Source organism: Chaetodon trifascialis, chromosome 2, assembly GCF_039877785.1.
Source record: "Chaetodon trifascialis isolate fChaTrf1 chromosome 2, fChaTrf1.hap1, whole genome shotgun sequence".
Lineage (NCBI taxonomy): Eukaryota > Metazoa > Chordata > Actinopteri > Chaetodontiformes > Chaetodontidae > Chaetodon > Chaetodon trifascialis.
Window position 1 is genome coordinate 15,358,264 of NC_092057.1, and position 25,206 is coordinate 15,383,469.

A 25,206-nucleotide genomic window follows, 5' to 3' on the forward strand; every position below is an offset into this window, starting at 1 on the left:
TTTCAGTACTTGCCAGATATTATTAACAATACAATGTAATTCAAAGTGCTATAATCAATCAATGAATGTGAGCTGGACCCAGATAAGTGACAGAAAATTGATGGTTGGATTAACCAATTTAAAGCTAATTTAAATTCATTTCTGTCTATTGTGAGATGATGAGCTTCCTTGCTGCTGTATCTAGCAGAAATGACAGTGTTTGCTTCAGGTCTGATGATGCCGGCTGAAACGCCACAAATTGATTAAAATTTTAATTAAACAGCCTCCTGCAACAAAAGGTTATAGGTGTGTAATGTCTCCTGGCAGCTTGCAATTCAGCAGAAAGCAAGAGAAAATAATTTGCACTTTTGGCAATTAAATTCAGAACATTTTAACTAAATTCAAAACTTTACAAGACCTGCAGACACCCTGATAATTTGAAGCATTGGCCCCTCCAATTTCAAACTGAGTGGAGGTCCAAACAGCCAGGGCAACTGAAAACACGCTTTCAAAGTAACAAACCAGAGCTGTTAAACAAATGTAGTGAAGTATATACAGGGTAACATGGGGGCACTCAAGTGAAGTACAAATACCTGAAAATTATGCTCAAGTACAGTACTTGATTAAAAACATTAGTTGCATTTCACCTAAGTGAAATTATAAGCAATACCACAACTTACAGTTTTACTAAATTAATTACAGAAAGCCCCCTGTCATGTTCTGTTATCATGTATTATATTACTTGATTAGAATTATTCATGTCTTAACATGTAAGCAGCATTTTAATGTTGTGTAAAGCTTATAAAGAATTATACAGTATATATACAGGGTAGTTGCGTAGTTTCACCTGTAATACTGTATCTTCTTTCATAAACTCATCACAGGTTTTGTGAGTATAACATTAATCTGCAGAGTAATCTAGTAACTGTAGATGAACTAAGTACCTTACTCAAGTAACCTTCAAGTCCCTCCAAATTGCCCGCTTGAGTAAATGTGCTTTGGCTAACCTGTGATAGTTCCAACAGGTACTGATGGAGGGTCGTTTCAAAGTAACTCTCCTTTTGGCCACTAGGAGGAGCTCCAAACTTCACTAAATGGACTGAAGGAGAGGAAGATTGACTTTGAGAAAGTCGCACAGACCTGTCAACACGCATGCAGACATAACCAGGTAGAACAGTGACTGCAAAACTCACACAAAGTCATTATGAGCGTACCATGTTACTGCTTTAGGACCTCGTCTTCTTCCTTCCCCCACACTTTCCTTTCTTTTCTTCCCAGGCTGAGGCCAAACTCACAGAGGAGCACATAAAAAGGGAATTTGAGAGTCTTCACCAGTTTTTGAGAGAGGAGGAAGCAGCCAGGCTACTTGTACTGCAGGATAATCAGGACGAGAAGAAGAAAGAGGCAGAAGGACAGAAAGACAGACTGAACCAGGTGATAAAGTCTCTGGAAGAGAAGATCCAGCTGATTGAGGAAGAGCTTGACGGAGGAGGAGATGGGGTTAAATTCTTAGAGGTAACATTAATCAAATACTACATAATGAGTCAAAGAGTGGGAAAATGTTTGTATTTAGTAACCATGCAAGTCTCTTTTGCAGCACTACCAAGACACAACGGACAGGTAGAGAACATTTCTGTGTATTTTTCACACATAAGCTCATGTATGAACTCATAGATGTGAAAATGCAACAGTATAACTGTCTGCATGTTCATATGTATCTGCTGCAGTACATGGACAGGTAGCAGGGAACCACAGAGGGTTAGCAGACCTCTAATAGATGTGGCCAAACACCTGGGTAACCTCCAGTATGCTGTGTGGGAGAAGATGAAGCACATCTCGCCATACAGTCAGTCTCTTTCACTTCCTGTTCTCTTCCTCCCTCCCTGCTGCCTCCTTCAGTATCTCTGACCCCCTTTGTATCTTCCAGCTCCAGTGACCCTGGACCCCAGGACAGCTGGCCAGTCTCTGAGCGTGTCTCCTGGGTTAAACAGTGTCCATATCACCCCTGAACCCTCACAAAGGCTGGAACAGAGTCTGGATGTTGCTGTCCCTGTCCCAGCTAACCCTGAACGGTTCCACCCTTATCCCTGCATCCTGGCCAGAGAGGGCTTTGACTCAGGAGTGCATTGTTGGGATATTGAGGTATTTCCTCAATATCCTGAGCCTCAGCTGTATGACAGTGATGGGCTACACTTATTTATTGATATTGGCTTGGATGTTGGCTGTTACTGACAGTAAAAGTAGTATGAAATATCCACCCTCTGTCACAGTCACAGCCAGAATTTTTGAACTCTCTCTGCCATCTACAGCCTGTCTAATCCTTTTCTCTATTGATTTCAACAGGTTGGTGACAACGATAATTGGACTGTCGGCATAGCTGCTCAGTCATTGTCCAGAAGGACAGAATTTGAGGCCTGTCCAGAGGCGGGACTCTGGTGTATCACCCTGCGAGACGGCGAATACCGAGCTCTGACCACTCCGTCTCAACGCCTGGATCACGATAGCTCACACCAACTTAGCAGGATCCATGTGAGGCTGGACTGGGATGAAGGGACGCTGGCATTCATGAATGCAAATGCTGAAACACATCTTTTCACATTTAGACACCGCTTTACTGAGAAGGTGTACCCATACCTTGAGAGCATATCATTGAGTGGGGGTCTTGCTGTGTTGCCACAGAGAGTGAACGTCAGTGTGGGGTCAGATTATGTCTCTGTGGAGGACAGTGCTATCACTGAGGAGAATCCGCTGATGAAAAATGAATCTTGCACCGAGGGAGACATTAACACTGCATCAACTAACTGCATCAGCAAGATGGCAGAGTGTGGACGCCTGACTGAAGGCAAATACTCAGCAAGAGAGGAGGAAACCAAACCTCTGAGACACGTCACAAAAGATCAGCTCATTAACACAAAACCCACCGGAAAGGAAAAGACGAAAGACAATAGACCTGCTGCCAAAAAACAGAGCAGGAAGCCCAGGTTCAGTGTGACCTACCATGTTTCACTGAACAGAGCGCTAAACATCAGCAACGATGACCCTGCTAATCGCAAACAAGTCCAGATGAATCATGTTGATCATCTGGTTCATTGTCCTTGTGATAAATAACAAATGGCTACATAATCAATGAAAATGCCATCTTTAACATTCATGCAAGCGTTTAGACTGAAATATCTCAACAACTATTGGATGCATTGCCATGACATTCATGGCCCCCAGAGGATGAATCCTGGTGACTTTGGTGAGCTCCTGACTTTTGAATGAAATGCCTCAGCGACTGGACGGATTGCCATGAAATTTGGCACAAACATTTTATTTAACACTGCAAAACTAATGACGTTCCCAGCCTTGTTGTACTGTGTTTAGTGCTAATTAACAAATGAAAGCATGCAAGCACGCTAAACTAAGAAAGAGAACATGGGAAACATTATGCCTGCTCAACATGTTAGCATATTGACATTAGCATTTAGTCCAAAGCATCATTGTGCCTAAGTAAAGCTGTTAGCATTGATGTACTCTTAGTATTCTTTTTAATACATTTAAGAATTGATTAGTCTGGACTTTCTTTCCAAGGAGTGTGGTGAAAATATATACTGTATTTACTGTGTGTTCATCAGTATTTAAAAGGCTCAGTGACGCATCCTCTGAATTTGTGCTGTATCCCAACAAAAGAGATGAAGACTAATGATGTAAAGCCGTCAACTGTTCCAGGCTTTAATCTTTTATTAAAAATATTTGACCAGATATGGAATAACACTAACAAAGTGTAAGGTATAGTGCAATGTCAGAAAAAAATGTATTACATTTGGTAAAAAAATAATAAATGAGTATTTAAAACAGCAATGCAATCATATTTTCACATCAACATTCATAGGGATGTCGTTGCTACTAAATCCCTGGAAATATATCTCTGTAGATTCTTCCTCTCTCTTCACCCTTTGAAATATACAAACTGTCCTCTTCAGCAGTCTGTATCTCCTCAGTCTCCTCCTGTCTCATAAACACACTCTTCCTTCCATGATGGCATTACATAGTTCATCAGTGACAGCCTCGTAACGCCCGGCACGACTGTCCAGGAAATAAATCTTTTCACTCGAGTCTTGTGGCTTGTATCCTTCCCTCTGCAGACGCGTCTTCTGGATTTTGAAGGTACCTGAGCGCAAAAGTGAGAAATTAAGTTTATGTGTGACTTTTTCCAACCTGTGTGTGTTTGCATGTCCTTGAATCAGTGTCTCACCTGTAGTGTCAACGGACGGCATGAGCCGGAGGAAGACGGGACGTGCGTAGGAAGGTAGCGCTTTCTGTACAGCCATCAAGAACGCATCAAGGTCAAACTGGCCTCCTGTGTGAGCTACTGCTGCCATACCGGCCTTTCCCTCCACACCTGCACACGCACAGACACGTGAGGTAATGAACAGACTAGATGATTTAAAAACAAACAATCTTTTTCTCCTGTTCTCCTGTTTCATCTCTACCTGGTACAGGCACTCCATAGACAGCGACATCGGTGTGTCCCAGCAGGCCGCTGAGGACACCCTCCACCTCTGTGGTGGAAACGTTCTCCCCTCGCCAACGAAACGTGTCGCCGATGCGGTCCCTGAAATATATGTAGCCATATTCATCCATCATCAGCACGTCACCTGAGAGACAGAAGAGAAGACAGAAATAATAACAATCATCATCACCCCTGGAGGGGATCATAGAGTCGAAGTCTGCGGTGATGATGATTCACTGGTCCAGTTTTCACTCCAATACAATATGATGGTGAGTCACTGTGCCGTTTATTTGACAAAACAGTATATGAAGCCTTTTGTAAATGTTAATATTATGGATTTAATTAAAGATTCCCCATGAAGACATATCCTGATAGTGGGCTTTACTAAAGTGAAACATGTGGAGTCACATGTCCAAACTGTGTGATGTCCTCTGAGTGTCTGTGGGTATTTGTATCTATTGCTGTCCTCTGTCTCTCTTGTATCTCTGTGGCTTAGCCAGTTCAGTAAACTGTAAACTGTATCATCTCAATTAATCATCATGAATTGTTTTATTTATGCACTTGGTGGAAGGTGTGAAACAGCATGGACAGGTTCTCAGCCCATCACCACAGACAGTGAATCACTAACAGTCACAAATTAAGGTCTCCAATGCAGCTGTCTTATACTGTATGTCTTCAGACTGTGGAAGGAAACATGTACGAACCCAGACAGTCCATCGACATTACTGTGACTGTGCTCTACAGAGACAGATGGAAACATACCTGAGACATAAGCAGAGTCTCCCATCTTGAAGATATTGTGGGCTATTTTCCGATTGGTGGAATCCTGATCAACATAGCCGTCGAATCTCCTGAGCGGATCAGTGTGGTTGATGCGTCCCACTAACATACCTGGCTCACCTGCAGAGACAGAGAGAGATGAGAGGCTATAGATCATTTCATAGATCAACATTTCATCCAGTTGTGGCTTTGTGTGTGTGTGTGTGTGTGTGTGTGTGTGTGTGTGTGTGTGTGTGTGTGTGTGTGTGTGTGTGTGTGTGTGTGTGTGTGTGTGTGTGTGTTCTCACCAGGCAGACAGGGTACACAGAGTCCCTGTGAATCCCTGAGCAGCTCTCCGTTCTCCTCCTGCACCCTGACCAGTCTGATGGGGTAAAAGCTGGGCAGGATGCGACTGTTGAAGCCACATGCCCCCACCTGGACGTGTAAGACATGTACGTGAGACGGGCTGCAGTCTGGAAAATCCTTCACTCTACGTTTAAAATAACACGCACCTTTCCGTCTATGTTGATCAGGCTGCAGTTGCACTCGGTGGCGCCATAAAATTCCCCGACTCGTCGTATTCTGAATCTTCGGACAAACTCTTCCCACACAGAGGGACGGAGGCCATTACCAAAAGCAACACGCACCCGGTGACGTGCCTCGGATGGACGGACCGGCTGGGACAACAGGTAACGGCAAATCTCACCTATGTATAGAATTACCTGGACGCACACACACAACGGACAGAACAATATGACTGTTTTCAGCCTGTATAGGTTGAAGAGAATCAGTGGAACGACTGTTTGCAGTCATTGCTAACTGAATTTGGTGGCAGTGTGGACTCACAGTGCAGTTGTGTTTGACACAGTCATCCCAGAAGCGACTGGCTGAGAACTTCCTCCTGATCACAACAGTCAAACCAAAGAGCAAACACTGGCCCATACCCATGATAGTACCTGTCAACATTCATATTTTCACATGCTTGCATGCACTCAAAGTATATATACACACGCACAAAGAAACTTTATCTCCAACTTAATCTGTTTTTTCTCCCTATATTAACAGATTCTGGTTGGATATTTGCAGAATAGTAGTCAGAGATGTAACCTTGACCCAGATAATATCACTGATCCAAGTGGAACTGAAGCATTTGAAAAAGACACGACAATGTAATATGTGCAGTGAGGTAAATCTGTCTGAATATACAACAATATGCCTCGTTAAAGACAGAGGGAAGCCTACCTGCAGAGTGATACAGGGGAAGGCAGTTGTACATGATGTCATCATGACAAAGGCCAAAGGAGTGGAAACCAAAGGAGGCGATGCGATAATACCTGTCAAGAAACACATGTAACTGCAATTTGGTGACTCCGATGTCAAAATTTTGAAGGTTTTTAATGAGCTTTCACATGTTGCAAAATTTTTCTGAACTCATCGTGTTAGCATTACTAACTAGACAGATTCTGCCTCCCGGCAAACGTCTGACAATAAAAAATGAGATACAGGGTTGTAAAAATAGTCAGATATGTGGGGGCAAATCATCAGAGTTGACGCAATTGGGCGCAGTTGTTGTGCAGCGTTTCCTTAAAAGCTGCTACTGTGTGAGCACCAATAAAAAAAAAACCTCAATAAACAAAAAATAAATAAACTCAAATTTCCCTCCACAAACCGAACAAGGCATCATCATCAGTTCAGATGAGCTCACAGACAAACTCACCGACTGTGCACCACGACAGCTGCCTTTGGCATTCCCGTTGTACCAGAAGTGAAGATGTAGAAAAGTCTATCTGCACGGAGACAAAGAGACGTGAGGCGTAAGGAGCTTAAATTTCACAGGCACAGTTCAGTTCTTGTTCCATACAGTGTTTCAGTACAGTGGTTTTCACCCCGACACCCCCATCATTCCTTAACACATTTCTGTCTCTCTTCCATATTGTCTGGAAGTGGTACAAGCAAAGACTTGAGGAGCATCAACTTTGGAATGTCGTGACAACTGAGGTAAAAACAACACAGGTAAGCAAATCGATAAGGGAAAAGTTAACGGACAAACACATCAACTAATAACCCCGACGGGAGGTTCAGAGTGCTGTTTTTTATTATATCAAATTAAAACCAAAATATCTTTCACAGTGCACTTACATGTGGTGTGACATGTGATATTTCTTTGAAGTGAGTTGATGATTTGTTACACAGTGGTGTGTGTGGATTCACTGCCATAAGAAGACACACAAGAGAGTGAAATCCGACAGCGAGAGGTTTACTCTGGCAGGCAAAGACTTGCTGAGAAAAAGAGGTGTTGCAATCAAAGCTTTGTGATATGTCATACGCAGTCATTCCAGTACCCCCATGCACACACACTCTGCAAAGCCTCACCATTGAATTCCTTCCTGGGTGTGTAGTGCGGTGGGTGTTTGGGCGATCGGTCCAGCAGGGCTTCCAAACTCTGAACCCGGAGGCCGCAGAGCTCCTCCTCATCGTCCTGCTCACCACTGCTGAATAAAGCCATATCAGGCTGCAGAGAGCTGCTCACCTCTGACACCGCTGAGATGGTCAAAAGTGTTGGACAAGAACACACATGTTTGCATTAGCAGAGCATCAAGCCTGATTTAGTCAACATCTCCAGCTGTCTTTAGTCTACAATAGCCTCCCACCTTCTCTCATCTCTGTCCCGAACACCATTGCCCGAGCTCCACACACGCTGACACAGTGCAGTAGTGGTTGCTGTCGAAGGTTGTAGTTGATGAGCGCAGCCTCTACGCCGACCACAGCCAGACCCAACCATAGAGCCACCACTAATGGCTGGCTCTCCATGTACAAAGCCACCACATCTCCCTCAGCCCATCCCTGCGCCAGCGCCCAGTGAGCCACAGCATGGCACCACTCCTGCAGCTCCCTGAAGGTCCAAACCTGGAATAAAATCAATACGGTAGGTTTGGAGAACGATACGAGGTGAGGGTCTGATGCAGTTGATGCTGCATTTATTTGAAATGCTCTCTAACCTCTCCCGTAGCCTCATAGATCAGAGCAGGTTTGTCCGGGTGCTTTGCCACCATCTGGGCAAACAGGGCAGGGATGGTGCTTCTATTTCGCAGATTACGGTACATAGAGACCCTCACTCGCAGGATAACAGCCAGACACCTTTTAGATAGAGAGGGGGGAATGAAACAAAGTTCAAAAATAGGACATACTGTAGCAGGCAGCATGGAGGATAAGTGAGGGTCAAATATGACAACATGAGGAACATTCACATTCACACACAGGACTTACATGAGGTCTCTTTTGATGGTGCACAGAGCGACATGTATGAACTTCCAGGAACGTGCCAACAAGCTGCAGAGCCTCACAACCACAAACACACTGAGGCACACTATGACACCACTCATCAGATTCATAGTGTTATCTGCGGGGAGCCAAACAGTGACCTCAGGCACAAAAACAACCGCATTTACACATAGTTATGGTTTGGTGAGAGGAGGCTTACCTGTCCAGGAATTTCCAACCCTGGTGCACCAACAAATAAAGAAATCAGCCGTGGGTTCAGAAGCCACAAGCCCGGAGGAGTCTGACAGAAGTTTTCAGTGCAGGAGCAGCGTGGAGGAGCTGTCGGAGGTGAAGTACGTGAGGAGCGCGGCGCGCAGAGAGAGCAGCAAGTTATGAGCTGCTGCGTCACGGCAGCGCCGCGCGTGATTCACTGCCCCCGAGCGCAACACGCCAAAGTCTGCTTAATGAAGGGAAAAATGAACTCATTTCATGACAAACACTCCGAATAAACTGACATAAACGGTTCTGGCGAAATAAAATCTAGAGGTAGTAACCTGAAAGTAAGAGAGCCGCATTCAAAACAATGATTGTCAGCAGCAAAAGTCTGTCAAGCATAAATCTAAACGCAGATTAAATTATTGTACAGTTTCTACTTCATTCAATTCATCTTTTTTATATATTTATACTTGTTCATTGTTGTAATTGAACATTGTTCATTTGTAAGTTTCTCCATTCATCTGTGCTTATTTCTGACTTTGTCCCCTCTGGGGGATCAATAAATGATTATCTTAATACTTAACTGTGACAATACTTGGTGAATTTCCACCACAGACGTATTGAATGGATTGTAATTTTCATCATAGCAGTGAGGTCTGACAGCTCTATCCTTGATGCAATAGTAAGTGGGGGTGTCCCTGGAGCCAGTTTCACAACTCATTGGGAAATCTTTGGCTTTTATTCTGAAGGTACACTCAGTGTGACTCATGCACACTGCTGTCAGACATATTCCTGTATCAGCTGAGAGAAAAGTGTTCTTTCTCTCTGTGTATGTATCTATCCGCAGGGGACTAAAACGAATAAATCACACCTTTTGTTTTTCAGATGAAGTAGAAGCTTTAATAAAATTTGTGGTGCATATTCTTTAAAGAAAACAGTACCGAACAATATACAAAACAAAGTAGAAAAATAAGTTCATATACCTTCAAACTAGAACACCTATAGCATATTCTAGCAATAAGATTCTTACATTCACAAAATTCTGCATACTGCATGTAGCTTTTTCACATAAAAATACATTTTGCAATGCATGACTAAAAGGCATTGATGCTCACAAAAAAGTGCAGCCACAGGAACCGAAGAACAGTTTAGGTGAAGACAGCCTGTACGTCATTTTAATGACCCAATTTAAATATGAACAAACAGCATAAGACAAAACCAAAGAGACTGATTTGAAATCCAAAAGGTCTCTCTCTCTTTTTTTCTCTGAGGATCATTATTTTTGACATGATGTAATCGACAAAATAGAAAAAATATATAACTGATAGCTTTATTACCTATAAACGGTTCAGGTTCTGAGGCTGGTTCTCAAGTCTTCTAGATTCTCCCATTAAGATGGATTTTCAACTCTCACAAAGGAAAAGTGCAATGAAATGAACAAGCTCAGGTCTGTATTGCTCCCATTAAACCTCATCAAAATGGTTGTGTGGAGACACAGGCTAACAGCTATAATAAGAAAACATGTCAACAAAATGGAACTTTATTCCATAAACACAGTTTGATTGCAGGAAGCTGCAGGCTTATCAGAAGGGCGGGCCTGTTTTGGTGAATTGCTCAAGCAATTCACATTTTGAGCTGGATTGGTTTTCTTGGTTCATCGTTTCAAGAAGAAAAATACAATACACCAGTGGCAGAAGGCACAGCTCAGTTACAGTTCAAGATATATTCTTCAAATAGCCACAAGTGATTAAAAGCATCACTTATTTTGTTTTAAAGGAAACAACACAGACATAAAGTCCTTAGAGGAGTCCACATGGGATTTGCAGGAACATGAGAGGAACTTCATGGATCCCTTGAGCAAAAAGCACACCGAGCCTTATTTTTGCTTAAAACATTTCTATAAAATACAGCGCAAACTCTTCTTTCATGCTTTAAACCTTAAGAGCAACACTCATAATGCTTGTAGCCTACATGATGCTGACTTTATAGTCTGCTCTTAGAAATAAATACTCTTTATCAGCATCACTTTTAATGACTGCTTATACAGCTTATACTATAATTGTGATATGTTTTGGATGAAGCTACTGAAACATCTTCAGGGTTCCTGAATAAACACTTTTAGACGCTGGCTGCTTCTGGCCTGCTGCTCATGACACATTTTTAGAATTACTTCACACTAAAATAAAAATGCAGTCACTACCAACACAACTTGATCCACCAACAGAGCCTGAATCAGTGAGGAAAATAAGCAGAATTTTGAGGTAAATGGACTTTCTGACCCACAATGCAATTAACTGGCAGATGATGATACTCATATCAGTGGATTCATGTTCATGGTTTGTCAAAGATTTGGTCCCATTGAATTCATTTGGGTCGAAGAGGCCTGAGATTTAACTCCTGTGTCTCATTAGACGCATGTTTAATGCAGCAGCTCCCATCCTATTAGGTTTGTAACCCTTAATGACCAAGTGATACCTATTTGCAACAGCCACATGAGGTTGTATATGTCTATGAGCTGTGAGCACAGGATGATGTTTCTTTCTTAGGTCATTTCATTTAAGATTTTGATTCATTTTGAGTTTGTGACAACTGCAGAAATATGTTTTCTCTTCTTTCTTTCTTGTTAAACATCACGCAATCCCATGGATTCAAACCCCCGGTGAATTTGGATTTGAAGTGATCCAAATTTTTAAAATCATGGCTAATTTAGCCCAAATTGGTGTGATAGTCTGTCTTTAAAGATAGAGTGCTTCATATGTGGGATTCTCCGGTGTGCTGCCCGCTCCGAGACCCCTAGAAGAACACAAACAGCACAAGTTCAAAAATAATGTAAGACAACATCCTGAAGATAATGTGTTTGTAGTGTAAAAATACTCCATAACTAGTAAAAGTCCAGCATTCAAATGCCCAATACCATTAGGCAGCTTAGTCTGTGACAATGCAGCATATTTGACAAAATGATCACTGATTTTGCATGTAAAATCTGAATCTGCAAAGCAACATCTTACTGTAAAAGTTGGCTAAATGTGGGGCAGTACTTCTGAGATGTTGTGGAGTTGAAGACTCAGGTAATAAAAACAGGAAATACTCAAATACAAGTTGTACTTAAGTTCTGTAGTTGATGTGTTTGGGAGTGATAGTCTTTATGCTCACCTGTGACTGACTACTGGATGGATTGGTAGAGCTGAAGTCTGAGTATCTCTTCTTCTGTGGTGTGCAGATACAGGAGAGGAAATGGGCGTACTCCTCTCTCACCTGCAGGGGGCAGCAGAACATCAGGAATAAACTCTTAATTCAGTGCAAGTCTTTGCATTTGAATGTTAGAATTACTTCTGTTTTGTTAATCTCTCTTTTAGCCTCATGCATACTGACCCAGTTACTCACACACACCTTGTTGCTCAAGCACACACAGCTATACTGTGTCCTACCTGTTTAGACAGTAGGCAGTGCATGATAAAGACCAGCGCCCCCTGCAGGCTGTTGAGGATAGTGAAAATATATGCGACCACACTGGAGCCCTCTTCAAACAGGAAGGCCCCAAACACCCACATCAGACCCAGTATACACATCTGGGCAATAGCTGTCACTGTGAAAGCTCTGCAGAGTAAAAAAAAAAAAAAACGGGGGGGGGGGGGTTGGGTCAGAGAAAAGGGCAACAGATAGAGAATGAAAGGAAAGATTAACGTTAGCCCAAACACACAGATGACTCAGTTGCCACTGCAGTATCTGGAAAACCCCTGAAGAGTGGAGAGGAAGAGAAAAAGGGGATGGGTCCCAAGCAAAGCAGCTCCAGAACAGAGACACTGTCTCATCACTTTACTGTCTATTAGAGGCTGGCGGAAGAAGAAAAGCCAGCGGCGACTGTTAAATAAAGGAAACAATCCTTGCAGAGAAGCACTATTTTACAGATGCTCTCTGCATGGGCCCTTTGTTGTGCTTGTGACGTATCCCTGTTGTTTCCATGAATAACTACTATCAAGATACAGAGGAAATGAATAGCACATACCACTTCAACAATCTAAAATACTAGTGGAGACCAGGATTTGATTCCAGTCCCTCTGAATCAGAGAGTCCCCAACTTCACCTACAATTCATTAATCAGACAAAGACAAATGTGTCTCAAATGTGGACAGAATTGCATTTTTTTCCACTGAGAGAATACTTTTGATTATAATTTAATGCTTTCTGCGTCAAACTGAAAAGCTGCTCCCTTGATTTTGGCACAATAAATTCATACTCCCAATTCCCTGAACTAAACTGAAAGGTGCTGCTTGATGAACCCGCATATCCATGGATGGATTTATTGTTTCATCAAGGATGTGTTTTGCAGCGGCATGTGTTTATTCAGTGTTGTCTACAAATGCAGTGGCGTAAAAAATGAGCACACATAGATGGGGTTGGGGGGGACAGTCTCTCAGTAGCACCCCATTAGCGAGAAGAGTCGATATTATGAAAACATTCTCTACATTTTTCCCTCACAAAACATTCGCATTCTTTCCATCCATCTCTCATTTCCCAAAGCTGCCCCAATTGACCAACTTACGTATTAACTCAGTGTTTACTTGTGCAATGGAGGGTTTGGGTCACATTACTTCACACGTTACAACAGCAAGAGTGGATGCACAAAAAAGCCACAAGCAGAAAAACACACAAACACGCAGACTGACTTGATTTTGTGTAGTTTGGAGAGGTCTGGGTTGAGGCTGGTGAACTTCTGGGCGAGCTTCCAGACGGTGACGATGAAGAAGAAGACGTTGAGGATGATAATGAGGCACACGGGACCAAAGAAACTCCAGATGAGGCCGTCTTTCAGGGACAGCCAGCAGCTAGTCAGGAGGAAGGAAACACATGTGCATGTGTGACAGAGTTTTTCTCACGTCATCGACACAGATAGTCTGCGTAATCCACTGATGTAATTGCCATCACACATCAAGTATGCAAACACACATGTTCTGCAACACTTACTGCTGGTCAGTGCCGTATCCCTTTGGTCTAATGATGGCCGATATAATGACGATAACGAGGGGTGTTCCATAACCAGTGAGGAACAAGTAGAGGGGCCGAATGGTGGCATTGAACACCAGGACCACCATACGGTACAGCTGCACCCCTTCCAACAGCATCCAGGTGAAGACCCCCAAGAAGAAGAGATGGAGCATCGCTGCAATAAACCTGCAGCCACCCTGTCATGTAAAATGATTGCATGAAGAGAGAAAAGATCAGAGTGGAGGAAGCAGAGGGATGAATAGTCTCAGTTATCTGATTAAGATGACACTTTGAATAAGAAATGCAAACAGCCATTTTTGATGATCATAACTTGATTATCTGATTACACTCAGATTAAGACCAGCAGCGGAAGATGCAGATCAAGACGTATTGCAAGTAAAAGTCCTGCGTTCAAAATGTTAGTGCAAAAGAATTATCAGTAAAACTTACAATAACAGTTGAATGTAATAATATTGCATTATTATTATAAAGATTCAATAATGTTTCGCTAACAATTTGTTATTGTAGCAGGTGGAGGTGGAGCTAAATCTAACTACTTGTGCTGCTGGATGGTTTAATCCGTGAATATGTAGTACTGTAGTACTGTTAATACTGTAGTGAATGTAACTGAGTAAAGAATGCAACTTGAGCTTTCTGAAATGTTGTGGCGTACACATATGAAGTTGCATAAAATGGAAACAGTCAAGTAAAATTCAAGTTTCCCAGAACTGTACTGAAATACAGTTAAGCCACAGGTATTACAGTATTGGTTCATTTAGAGGCTGCTCTCAACTACAAACTTCCTATTTGGTAGTTTCTCAAGTCAAGCGTAGTGTTCTTTTCTTCTAAAGATACCCACAAGGGTATTCACTGTAACGTGGCCAGAGGGCGGGCTGTGAAGAACCCCTCTTCACTTTTTAACTGGGCTCTGCTTTGTAACACGATGAGTGGAACAGTTTGATCCATAGCAAACAGTTTAATCAAATTACTTTCTTAAGAAAGATAAGGTCAATAGTCAGATTTCTGCAGTCCATGTGCATGACGTCACTGTTTGCTTGCACAAACATACCACAGGTTTAGTTTGTGTGATGCCTGCCAGAAAGATGAGATCAGCCACGAAGAGGCAGATACACAGGTGAAGGTGGATGGTGGTGCGGGTCCCTTGTATGGAGCGGCAGAACTTGAACGTCAGGATGCACAGCAAGAGGCACAGCAGGGAGATGGTCAGCCCAATCTTCGTCACCACCAGGAGCCCGAAGGTGTGCTAGCAGAGAGGACACGACAAGTCTTGAGCTGTTTAATTGCAGTTATAAGGTCGTCATTTACAGCATAGTGAGTCTTTACACTGACATAAGGAAGGGAGGGAAGGAAACAGAGAAGCAGAGTTATTGTCCATCATACTTTTGTTGGTAAAGCAATAGGTTGTGTTTTGGCCACTTGGAGGCAGTGCAAACAATCAGTAAACACAACAATAACATATCATCGCTTTATAAAGTTGATATGATGAGTTCACCGCCTGTAATATCGAGCAGATATGGAGCAACATTGACATTCATTTTGAATGTACGATTGTAAGACCAATATTTTCTCTCCTCTTTTCTTGATGGAAACATCTGTCATTTTACCTGATAAATGCTCCACTGTGTTCACCAGCTTGTCGCTAACTTTCTCTGCAATTTGTTGCAGGGACGGTAGATAATTTATCAGAGTTCTTCACTAAAACAGCTGCCTGTTGCAGTTCTGTGAATGGCCACTTGAGACTGGCTCCAAAAATGAGTCAATCATTACAGAAATGGTTTCCCGTTCATGACAACTGTACAAGGTGGAATTTTTAAATTATATGAAGGCTTAAATTTAGTATATAATTACGGGCATGGCTGCGCTGAGTGACAGCTAGCGGCTAGGTTTCACCAAGTCAGGCGCTCTGTGTGTGTGTGTGTGTGTGTGTGTGTGTGTGTGCTTCTTACCTCCATTGGGTACCGTGCCATGAGCACAGCAAAGCTGCTCAGATGTTCACATGTACACACAGTGTGTGTGGCGTTGGAGTGCGGATGATAGCAACCATCTGTGGACCAGGTCCCTCTCTCACTCCAGTATGCACAGATATAGCTCACCTCAGGGGACTCCTCTCTGTCCTACACACAAAACAAAGCCATTATGTCAAGAGAAGGCGGTAAGTTTCATTTCTATCTTCATATTGCTGAGCTGCTTTGAATAAAATGATGATGGAACCACACTGAAAAGCCTGTGGGGCATGTGGGACAACCTGCAGATGTCTGAGGGTGATGTTGACAGGGCGGCTCAGGTTCTGAGTTGACGGGTTGGAGACCACAACAGACACAACTCTAGAGGAGACCCGAAAATCAGGATCCACACCATCTTTTTCATGTCCTGTGAGCTCCTCAAAGGACCGGTTATTAGAGATCTCAAGGTTCTTGTAGCTCAACAACGCGGCCAGAGCAAAACCTGTAAAGGGCAGTAATAAGAAACATTATAGTGTTTGATAAACATGAACATTGTGACTAATTTGTCATAAGAGAAGGGACGAGAAGAGAGGTTTACCCGGGTATGACCCCGTCCCAGCTGCTGTTGTCCAGTCAGTGTCGAGCGTAGCATACTCATTGGTCAGATAAATCGGTCCAGTTGGTCGAGTCTTTCCCCTTCGCACTGCAATTTCTGCGTCTGCTCGAACAGATAACTCATTTCAAATGATGCATTTCACATGAGCTTTCCCACTTGTATTTATCAAACTCTGCATGCATCATCCTCCAGGTCTGTGAGCTTGTCTTTTTTCAAATGTGTCTGCAATCACAGCTGAGCTTATGGACACTGTTACCTGTCTCATTGGTCTCCAGCTTGGTGTGGTTGTGTTTGAGCTGTGGGCCAATGAGCATAATAGCGTTCTCCATCGTACCGAGCAGTTTGCTCACATCTTCGCTGCTGTCCAGGTGACCAGGGGACAGGATGGCCTCAGTTGCTGTGAAAAGTTTCTGTCCAAGTTGCAGAACACAAGAGGAAGAAATGAGAATGCTTCATATCAGGGCCCGCAGGCCACAGTTGGCCCACCGTTCGGTTTCGCTGACCAAATGTTTCTTGCAAAATTAATGAATTTTAAAAATGTTAATATAAATCACTGTTTATGCTGTTCTATTTTTCATTCAATATGTAGTATCCCTAATTATTCATTATTTTTCACAGTCTGAGCATTGAGGGCAGTGACACTTTGAACAGGAAGTCAGTCAATCAAGGGAACTTGGGATCGTAATACTGCACCTTAACAACACAATACAATAAGTGTATTCCCACCATTAAGCTTGAATATGTTTGTATGTGTAAGAATGGGTGTGTTTGTGTTTTCTCTCGGCTGCTCTCACCTCCAGTAGCGCCTCTCCATCAGCTTTCACTTCACCAGCGACACTTGGGTTAGACAGAGCCAAACAGCTGTTTCTCATCATGACCAAGATGTCTGCCAGGCCTCCAAGCGACTGACACAGACACAGACAATAATAAGACTATTCAGTTTGTCCTATACTGAAGCTCATATACACTAAACCTGACAGGGCTGCATGTGTCTTTATATAAAGGAAATGAGCTCAAATGTTCTTTAGCATGACTCTGGACCAGGGACAGATAAATCCAGATAAATCAGAACTTAATAAATTGTATATATTTCTGATTGTTTGCAGAATTATCCTAATAATTTAGTATCTAAACATGCAGCTCACCGGTTCAGGCCCGCTTTTGGCGTTGAAGCCGTCGCAGTCCAGTTCTAGATGGAACAGAGCCAAATATCAGATTATCATCTCACCAGCTGAGTTTGATACTTCACTAACATTGCAAGCAGAGGAGTGTGATACAACTGCAGCTACTCCAAGGATTCAAGGAGGGTGTGAACAAGTAAAGCAGTAATATGAGGACATGAAAGCCATGAAATGCATAATTAATATGCATATATATATAACTGAATATCCATAGTAATAGTGTTGGAGAGGAATCGTGTATGCTCCACTCACCTGAGCATGGAGTCCTGTCGTTGCCATAATTAGTGTATCCGTTGGAACACTTGCACCAGTAACTCCCATTAGTATTTTTACAGGTCCCTTTTCCTCCACAGAGGTCTTCTCTTTTCTTTTCAGCTTCGTTGCATTCATTTATGTCTGTGTAAGAGGAGGGAACAGACATAATTAGTCACTGATCCTCCCCAAGGACATTTATTTCAATGGGACCAGTCTGAGATGAATCTGAATGTAGCAGGTACTGCAAATGGAACAAACACATCTGCAATGAAACCCTCTGCACTGTCATTCGAGTCTTTCCGTGTTGCTAAAAGGATCTCAGTAGAGACGGTTCTCAACTTTCCCGGCGACCAGCGAGTTGCTGTCTTGCCAAGTTACTTAAAAGCTGCAATTTGAGGTAGTGGGAGGCAGGAGATGGCTTGTGGTTTAGGTCAGAGTACAGGGAGTTGCAGTATTTGAATCATGATGAAACAAAAGCATGTATGACCTTTTTTCGAGATCGGCTCACGACAGTTTTTCATTTTGGAAACATTCCTTAGATTGAGCTGTGAGCTCGATGATTCTTTCCTAATTATATACGGTTTTATCTGAACGTGAGAAATGTGCGCATAAGATGTGAAGGGGTGTTGTTTCTCTTCTTCACGTCGCAGCTCCGGGATTTCTCAAAAGATGACACTATGACTTCAAACCCTGATCCAGCTTAAAGTAACTTTGGAAAAAAGAAGCACATTTTGCTCGTGTTATAAATGAAATGTTTGATATTATTGCCAATAAAACGAGTTTTGATAATACAACTGTACTCATTGCTCTCGTCTGAGTAGCTGTGGGAGGCTAATGTTAATGTTAGCAGACCTTTAAGCAGATGTTTCTGTATAACAGCAATAACATATTATAATCAACGGAAGCTGTGGCTAATTCAGTAACTGTTAATGTAGCCCCCTGCTCTATCCCCCTATGTAACGTATGTATGTCGTGATTTCGGCAACACATCGTACATGATATCCGAATGTTTGTACGTGTTTTACTGGACTATCGTTCTGCTGTCGAGCTGCTTGCCAAGACTGCTGTGTCCTGTGAGTTTCTGTTGTTGAGGAGGACGGTGCACACTTTCAGACAGTGTGTCCTTGAATGGTGTTATTCCTTCATGGTTCCACACACAAAAAGTGATGAAAGCAGTTGTGTGAAATATGAAAAACAAGAGCTTAAGAGGGAAGTTGAGACCCTGCTCCCTTTCACTGCTCCACACATCAGGCATGCAGTGGGTGTGCTTGTCAGATTGGAGCTTTCAAAAAGTTGCAAAAATTGTCAAAAGCAGCCGCCACCAATTCCCAATTTAGCCGAGATGTGGCCAACACACACACCACAGATTTCAGGAATGTGGGTCATCTTTCACCTTTATGATTCTGTTGAGCATATTGATTGGTGACCCAGTCAACTCCCAAAACAGCATAGATCAACTTCAAACATGAAAACCGTAAAGACAAACGAAGTAGACGCTACGGACCTATGCAGTATTCATGGCTGCTGTTGTCGCTGATGTACCCAAAATCACAGGTGCACTTGTAGCTCCCAATCAGGTTAGTACAGTTCCCACCGTGACCGCAGATGTTGGCATGGTCGGTGCACTCATTGTCATCTGACAGAAGAAGAAGAAATCCTTTATTAGTCACAATTTTTACACAACATGCGGAGTTGGGGGGGGGGGGGACTGCACACGCCATGCATATGTGAAATTATTTCTGTGCTTTTAACCCATCCTTGGTCAGTCCTTCCTCCGCAGCTGCCAGCCGACCGGCACCCGGGGACCAGTTCCTCTGTCGTCACCATTGGTCAGGTGGTGGTCTTCTTGCATGTTTTTAGTGGGGGTATTTTTATGGAGGATACCCCAGGTGAGCACGGGGAGAACATGCAAACTCCACACAGAAAGGCCCTTTTTCCTCGAGCAGCAGGCACCGAAGGCATGGTGGAGGACACGCCACCAGCGCCCACAGCGGGAATCTGGACCTTCTAGCTGTGAGGCGACAGTGTTTCCACAGTGCCACCAAGATGGGTCAGAATGATTGAAACGGTTGAAAAGCTCCCAATTGGTGGGAGCTCCATAAATTGGTCCCTCCGAGGGAGCAATAAAGGTATTGTGATTCTGATTCTAATTCCGATTCTAAAAATGGTTGAAGACAGGTCATAATGGGAGAGAGACACTTGTCACACACAAAGTGTCCCCCCCCCCCCCCCCCCCCCCCACACACACACACACATGCTCACCTTTACACTGTCCATCCAGCGCTGTGAAATTAAACGTCCCTTTAATGTTTGTGAAACCAAGCAGGCACTGACAGTAATAGCTGCCATTGGTGTTGAAGCATTGCGTGTACCTCCCACATAGTTCTGGGATTTCTTCGCACTCATCCACATCTGTAGATTTAGAAATACATAAAGAATACGATCACAGTGATAATGCACTAGTGAATAGCAAACTTGTCATTTTGATTTTAAGCAGTGTTTCTTATTAGCTCTTTTTCTTCTTCTAACCACCATGATCACCAGCCTGGGGTTACAGCACTGCTGCCATGGCTCTCCTATGTTTTTTGAGTAAGTGATATCAGAATTTAAATCTCTTCTACTGTTGTTTTCATTGTAATCCACTCTGGATATGAGCCGTGTTTAAATGCCTAAAATGGCAAAATGAAGTGGAATGTCATCAAAAAAAGGCTATTTCTCCCAGTCCAGTAAGAAGTATTGCCTAATGGGAACAGCACTTCTCTATGAGAGTTCTTATCTTAAGTAGAAGCCAAAATAAAGTATTGGTGGACAGAAGCAAAACAGTGGAGAGGGATAGCTGGAAATAGAAGCAATGGCAGATTATTACCGATACACTTATTGCCCTCTGAGTTGAAGCCCTGGTCACATATAGAGAAACATTTCCCCAGCAGACACAAGATACCTGCAGGGAAAGAGAGAGAGGCCACTTAGTTTCAACTCCCAGTAAAGGCAAAATCTTTCAAAATGCAACATACTGTCAAACAATCATTTCTGAGACATGGAGTTGAGAATCATTTACAGTTTGCCTGCCGAGTTTCAAGCAATGCTTTTGATTTACATGTCAAAGGTCCTTCAAGTGTTCCTCTTTTCTAAAGGACCTTCAGTAAAGAGGAAGCAGCTGCAGCCTGCTTGGAATCACAGCAATGGTGATCCAGAGCAGCATAGAAAAGAAAAGTATCAACAGAAATTTCTCAAACTGCTTCTACTGCATATTCCACTTCTCCATCAATGCTCATTTTGCTCAGGGTGTTACAAACCTTCTTGAGCTACGTATTTGAACCATATTGGACACATGGATCAGCTAGCAGCATGGCAAACAGCATGGCCTAGGGACAGCAGTAAATCACTGAGGCAGTCCAGACTGAATCAGCTCTGTAATCGTTAGAGGATCATCATGAACTTTTGCACAGCCAGGCACAGTCCAGACAGGATGAAGCCTAATCACTTTGGTGGTCACCTGACTTTAAGTGCAATGTCTCAACACTGTTGAATGGATTACCATGAATTTTGGGGCAGACATTCTCGTTTCTCTCTGGCTGAATTGTAAAAGCTCCATTAGCATGGCCATCAAGTCTAAATTTAATTTCATTACTGAAACTAATGACATTCCCATCAGTCTCAGGTGTACCCTGTTTTTCAGTGGGTCTGGGATGATATCTTCAGTACTATCACAATACTTGTGCCGATTCAAAGTGGAAAATAAAATACTTTTTGAAGCACACTGCTACATGTAGCTGTCCCCGCTCATCAAGCTAGTGCCATAAGAAAATAATAAACTAAATACGAAGCCCCCTGAAAGCAAATGTGAGACTTTAAATGAACATCCTTCACGTATAAATTTGAACTTGAAAAGTGTCTTTTCCAAACCCTGGACTTCACTGCATATAAACACACATAATGCCTCGCGGTGGCTGTGTTTTTAAACCCATTTGAGTTTGAGTTTTGATCCTTTGAGGTTGCTGTAGCTGTGAAGCAATGTGAAGTCAGCAGCTATATTATCACGGTGGCAATGCTTCTTTCCATTTGCGCATTAACGCTAATTCCCATTATGTGCTCGCATTGCGTTGATAGAATGAGTGCTACTTATTTACAATTCAGGAATCAATGAATTGATTCAGGGATAATTCAAACAAAAATCACGATACTCCTTTTTTTAGTGCTAATTAGCAAATGTTAGCGTGCTGAAATGCTGAACTAAGATGGTGAGCATGGTAAGTATTACACCTAATCTTCCACGTTAGTTAGCGTGCCTTTTAACAGCACACGTAGCCACAAGTATGGCTGCACTATTGGCATCCATTGCAACTGCTGTTTCAAGCCGACTACATCTGCCATTCTTTAGGGGAGTAGTTTCATTCACTCGTAATTCAGTTGTGTTTAACTGTTTAACTGGACAGTGTTCAGGTGAGCCTGTGTGTTTGTGGTGTGTCCATCAGGTTAACATGTATGCATGGCTCATAATGCCTCTCTCTCTTACTTTGTCTTCCCCTGCTCCTCTGAGATTAAGCACATATTTTACAGAAAGTGCGGCTTCTTGTCTTGCACAGTATCTACATATCTACACACCACAACAGACATGTGTCAGTCACATTCTTTGACTCATGAGTCACTGTTGAGGCAGAAAACAGCGCCCCCTTCACACAATGTAAGTAAAAAAAATATCCTCTTCCTATGAGTTTCCCTCCTTGGGTAACAAAGAGCCCTCTGTTGTTCTCTGATGAAGCTGGAGCTCCCACAGTAACCACTTTATGAAATCCAGGCAGAGTTTGTCAGCGACAGTGAGTGTGTGAAACAGTGTGACTGAGTCGAACTTTATGACTAAATAACTGTGGACAGAAACAAAGCCTGACGACACACAGAGTGACTTTGTGCTCAGCCTGCAGCTGACTTTCATTCACCAGTGAGCGCAGCAGTGGATGAGAATAGCAGTCTGTCACAGAGACTATATGCTCTCTGAATGTCTCTTCTGTATCACATTTCTTCATAAACTGTATTTTGCATATTGGTCTGTCTGCCTCTCATCCTGTTGCATTTCATTCCGGCCTGACAGATAGTGGAAGTTCTAAACGCAGCCAAAGCGTCTGCCTCACTGACTTGTTTCCTTTTTGCATACACTGGGGTTTGTCTCTATTTCTCTGTGTTAGGTGAGACAAAAATATCATACATCTGCAATTTATTTTAACTGAAAGGCCTTATTTTACTCTGGTGTGGCTAAATGCTCTTTAGTCACATGTTTACAATTCAAGGCCTATTTAAGAATTAAGGGAACGTTTGTTTCTGCTGAATTTTGAAAAGACAGGACTGAAAAATGTGTTTCAGCTTCAATACCATGGTGCTCAGTAAACACTTTACAACATTATAATGATAACTGTATTAATTATGAAGAAAACAAGCCATAGAGGAGCTCCAGTTTGATTTGGACTTCCTGATGGCATATGAACAAAGATACAGATCATGAGCAGCTGTTCTGGTTCTTCCACAGTCTATAAAAATCATTGTTCTGTTCTGTTAGAAAGGTCATAAATTGTGGAATAGCTCATCTGAAGAAAAAAATCTACAGTGTCTGATATTGTGTTCCCTCAAAGACACTTGGATAATATTCTTCATGTCAGTCTATTTTTGACTTTTGATAATGTAATTTTAATTATCAGCAGTCGCATCTACTGTAATCTCAAACTGGGCTTCCACTTCCAGTTGCTTCAAACTGTTTAAATCCAAAAACATGGAGTGCAGTACTTAAAACCTGCATTATCTGACCCAAAGGCACAGTGAAACAACATCTACATTTCACCTTATAAAGTTGCCATGGCTAACATGTTAATTCGGAGTCCTGCAACTTCACAAAGTCCAATATTCACTGTCCTTTTAGCTCTGTTTTTGGTCTCCACCATCTTCTGAGAGAAATGTTTGACTCTTTAGCAGCCAAACGTTCTACTACATTTAGAAGCTAGTTATTAACTTAGTCTTTATGCCATTTGGTAAGCATACTGTGAGTTTATCAGAGCGTTGTCACCAAAAAACTGCTGCCTGCTGCTGCTGGAAACAAAGTTGATCAGAGCGGTGAGACTAAAATCAGACTGTGGGTCAGAAAACGAAACAATAAGCCAAAAGAAGCTACAGTACTCTGTAAACCTGCAAGAAACCACAGCGTCTGGTGAAATTGTGATTCTTGATGGGTTTGTCTCTGCAAGTCACTGTTAACATGATTTAGCTCGTTAGTCTTGAGACAGAATATTACTTTTTGTAGTGGCATACATTTATCATGTATTTTATTTTACATTAGCATTTTCATAACAGATTTGAGGAAACATTATGCAGACAATACAGGATAAATAAAAGTGCTTGTATAGTAGTTAAGTATAACCTATTGTTTTGGATATGACATGTGCTGTATATATTATAATAATAATAGCACATCATCATTCTAGTATAATCACATATGTACAAAGATGCAATGAAAAAAATCTTTATGCATTCAAAGTTACACACTGTAGTCCATGTTTTCCTGGTTATACCAGTATAAATATTTTCTATTGTAGAAGTATACCTCGATGTATAAACCACTAATATCACCACCCTGTCAAGGTTTGTGGTTTGCTCAAAAAAGGCTTATAGAGTCTTCCTATGGTGAGGCTTTGGGTCTGGTTTATTTTACTCTGACAGCTTGAGAGCTGCTGTCACTGAACAGGTCTGCACCACAGCATCAGTCCAGTGACAGGCTCTTACTGTCCAGCAGCCACTCTGACATCTGTCCATACATTACAGCAGCAGACACAGCGTGAGGGCTGCACAGGGCTCATTATCTGACAGGGTTAACACTGGTGTGGCCCATGTGAGCAAGACGTAAATGAATCACCTGTTCTGCTGTTACATTCACATGTTGTGACCATGGCAATAGCCGTCATATGAGTGATTGAGGCTTGTTTAAAAGTGAGGAAGGAATAGAGGCTAATACACTAATAAAGAAACTTTACGTATATCTGACTCAAAAAGTAGAAGTATGTGAACTTAAGTGTTACAAAAGGTCTACGCATCGCTGTACTTTTTGTTTCTTCTTTGGTTTTCTCTCAGCCTTCACACCCACACACCCAATCACACACACGCGCGCACACACATTGTGCTCTCATTGATTGACTTACCAAGAGTAAGCAGTTCCTTCCCACACCCCATGTCAAAGGCAAACCAGTATTTCCACACGGCCGATGACTTAACCAGAGCTCTATGTGAATCTGGCTGATGTCTGTAATAAAAGTTTAGATCCTGTCACAAAGTTCAAGCTCGGTTTGGGTATTTTTTAGACTTCTCTGTAGTTCTAGATCCATAAAATCCACAACGTAGGAGCGTGAAAAAACAGAAAGCCACCATTAAAAAGATCAACCCTTCCTGTGGAGGATAAATGTGTGTGGCAGGAGAAATGATAGTGAACCTCCACCAGCTTTCTTCCTCTCTCAGATT

General features: G+C 42.4%; 2 protein-coding genes across 2 annotated transcripts; both read right to left on the reverse strand.

Annotated features, from left to right (window-relative positions):
* Window positions 1-3,886: 3,886 nt before the first annotated feature.
* On the reverse strand, window positions 3,887-8,625 carry LOC139344080 (long-chain fatty acid transport protein 1-like). Its single transcript, XM_070982012.1, has 13 exons — window positions 8,501-8,625; window positions 8,233-8,371; window positions 7,885-8,140; window positions 7,607-7,774; window positions 6,951-7,020; window positions 6,476-6,567; window positions 6,080-6,189; window positions 5,746-5,955; window positions 5,542-5,668; window positions 5,237-5,374; window positions 4,455-4,619; window positions 4,217-4,363; window positions 3,887-4,132 (listed from the first exon to the last, which is right to left on the reverse strand). Exons 1-13 carry the CDS (start codon window positions 8,623-8,625, stop codon window positions 3,975-3,977), a joined length of 1,905 nt encoding a protein of 634 aa, XP_070838113.1. The 3' UTR covers window positions 3,887-3,974.
* A 967-nt stretch (window positions 8,626-9,592) lies between these two features.
* Window positions 9,593-25,206, reverse strand: LOC139344432 (adhesion G protein-coupled receptor E5). Its single transcript, XM_070982605.1, has 17 exons — window positions 24,891-25,206; window positions 20,579-20,653; window positions 19,975-20,124; window positions 19,217-19,348; window positions 17,710-17,853; window positions 17,422-17,465; window positions 17,071-17,181; window positions 16,533-16,686; window positions 16,259-16,378; window positions 15,963-16,162; window positions 15,664-15,831; window positions 14,766-14,960; window positions 13,676-13,893; window positions 13,378-13,536; window positions 12,139-12,307; window positions 11,864-11,965; window positions 9,593-11,503 (listed from the first exon to the last, which is right to left on the reverse strand). The coding sequence occupies exons 1-17, from the start codon at window positions 24,919-24,921 to the stop codon at window positions 11,462-11,464; spliced, it is 2,214 nt and encodes a 737-aa protein (XP_070838706.1). The 5' UTR covers window positions 24,922-25,206; the 3' UTR covers window positions 9,593-11,461.

Coding starts and splice junctions, on each gene's coding strand:
- LOC139344080 (XM_070982012.1), bottom strand. CDS start 8,625: ATGAATCTGATGAGTGGTGTCATAGTGTGCCTCAGTGTGTTTGTGGTT. Junction 5,669..5,745: donor TGATCAACATAGACGGAAAG/GTGCGTGTTATT, acceptor TTACACGTCCAG/GTGGGGGCATGTGGCTTCAA. Junction 4,620..5,236: donor AGACTCTGCTTATGTCTCAG/GTATGTTTCCAT, acceptor TCTGTCTCTCAG/GTGACGTGCTGATGATGGAT.
- LOC139344432 (XM_070982605.1), bottom strand. CDS start 24,921: ATGGGGTGTGGGAAGGAACTGCTTACTCTTG. Junction 16,379..16,532: donor GCTGGAGACCAATGAGACAG/GTAACAGTGTCC, acceptor CTGTTCGAGCAG/ACGCAGAAATTGCAGTGCGA. Junction 13,537..13,675: donor GGATACGGCACTGACCAGCA/GTAAGTGTTGCA, acceptor CCTCCTGACTAG/CTGCTGGCTGTCCCTGAAAG.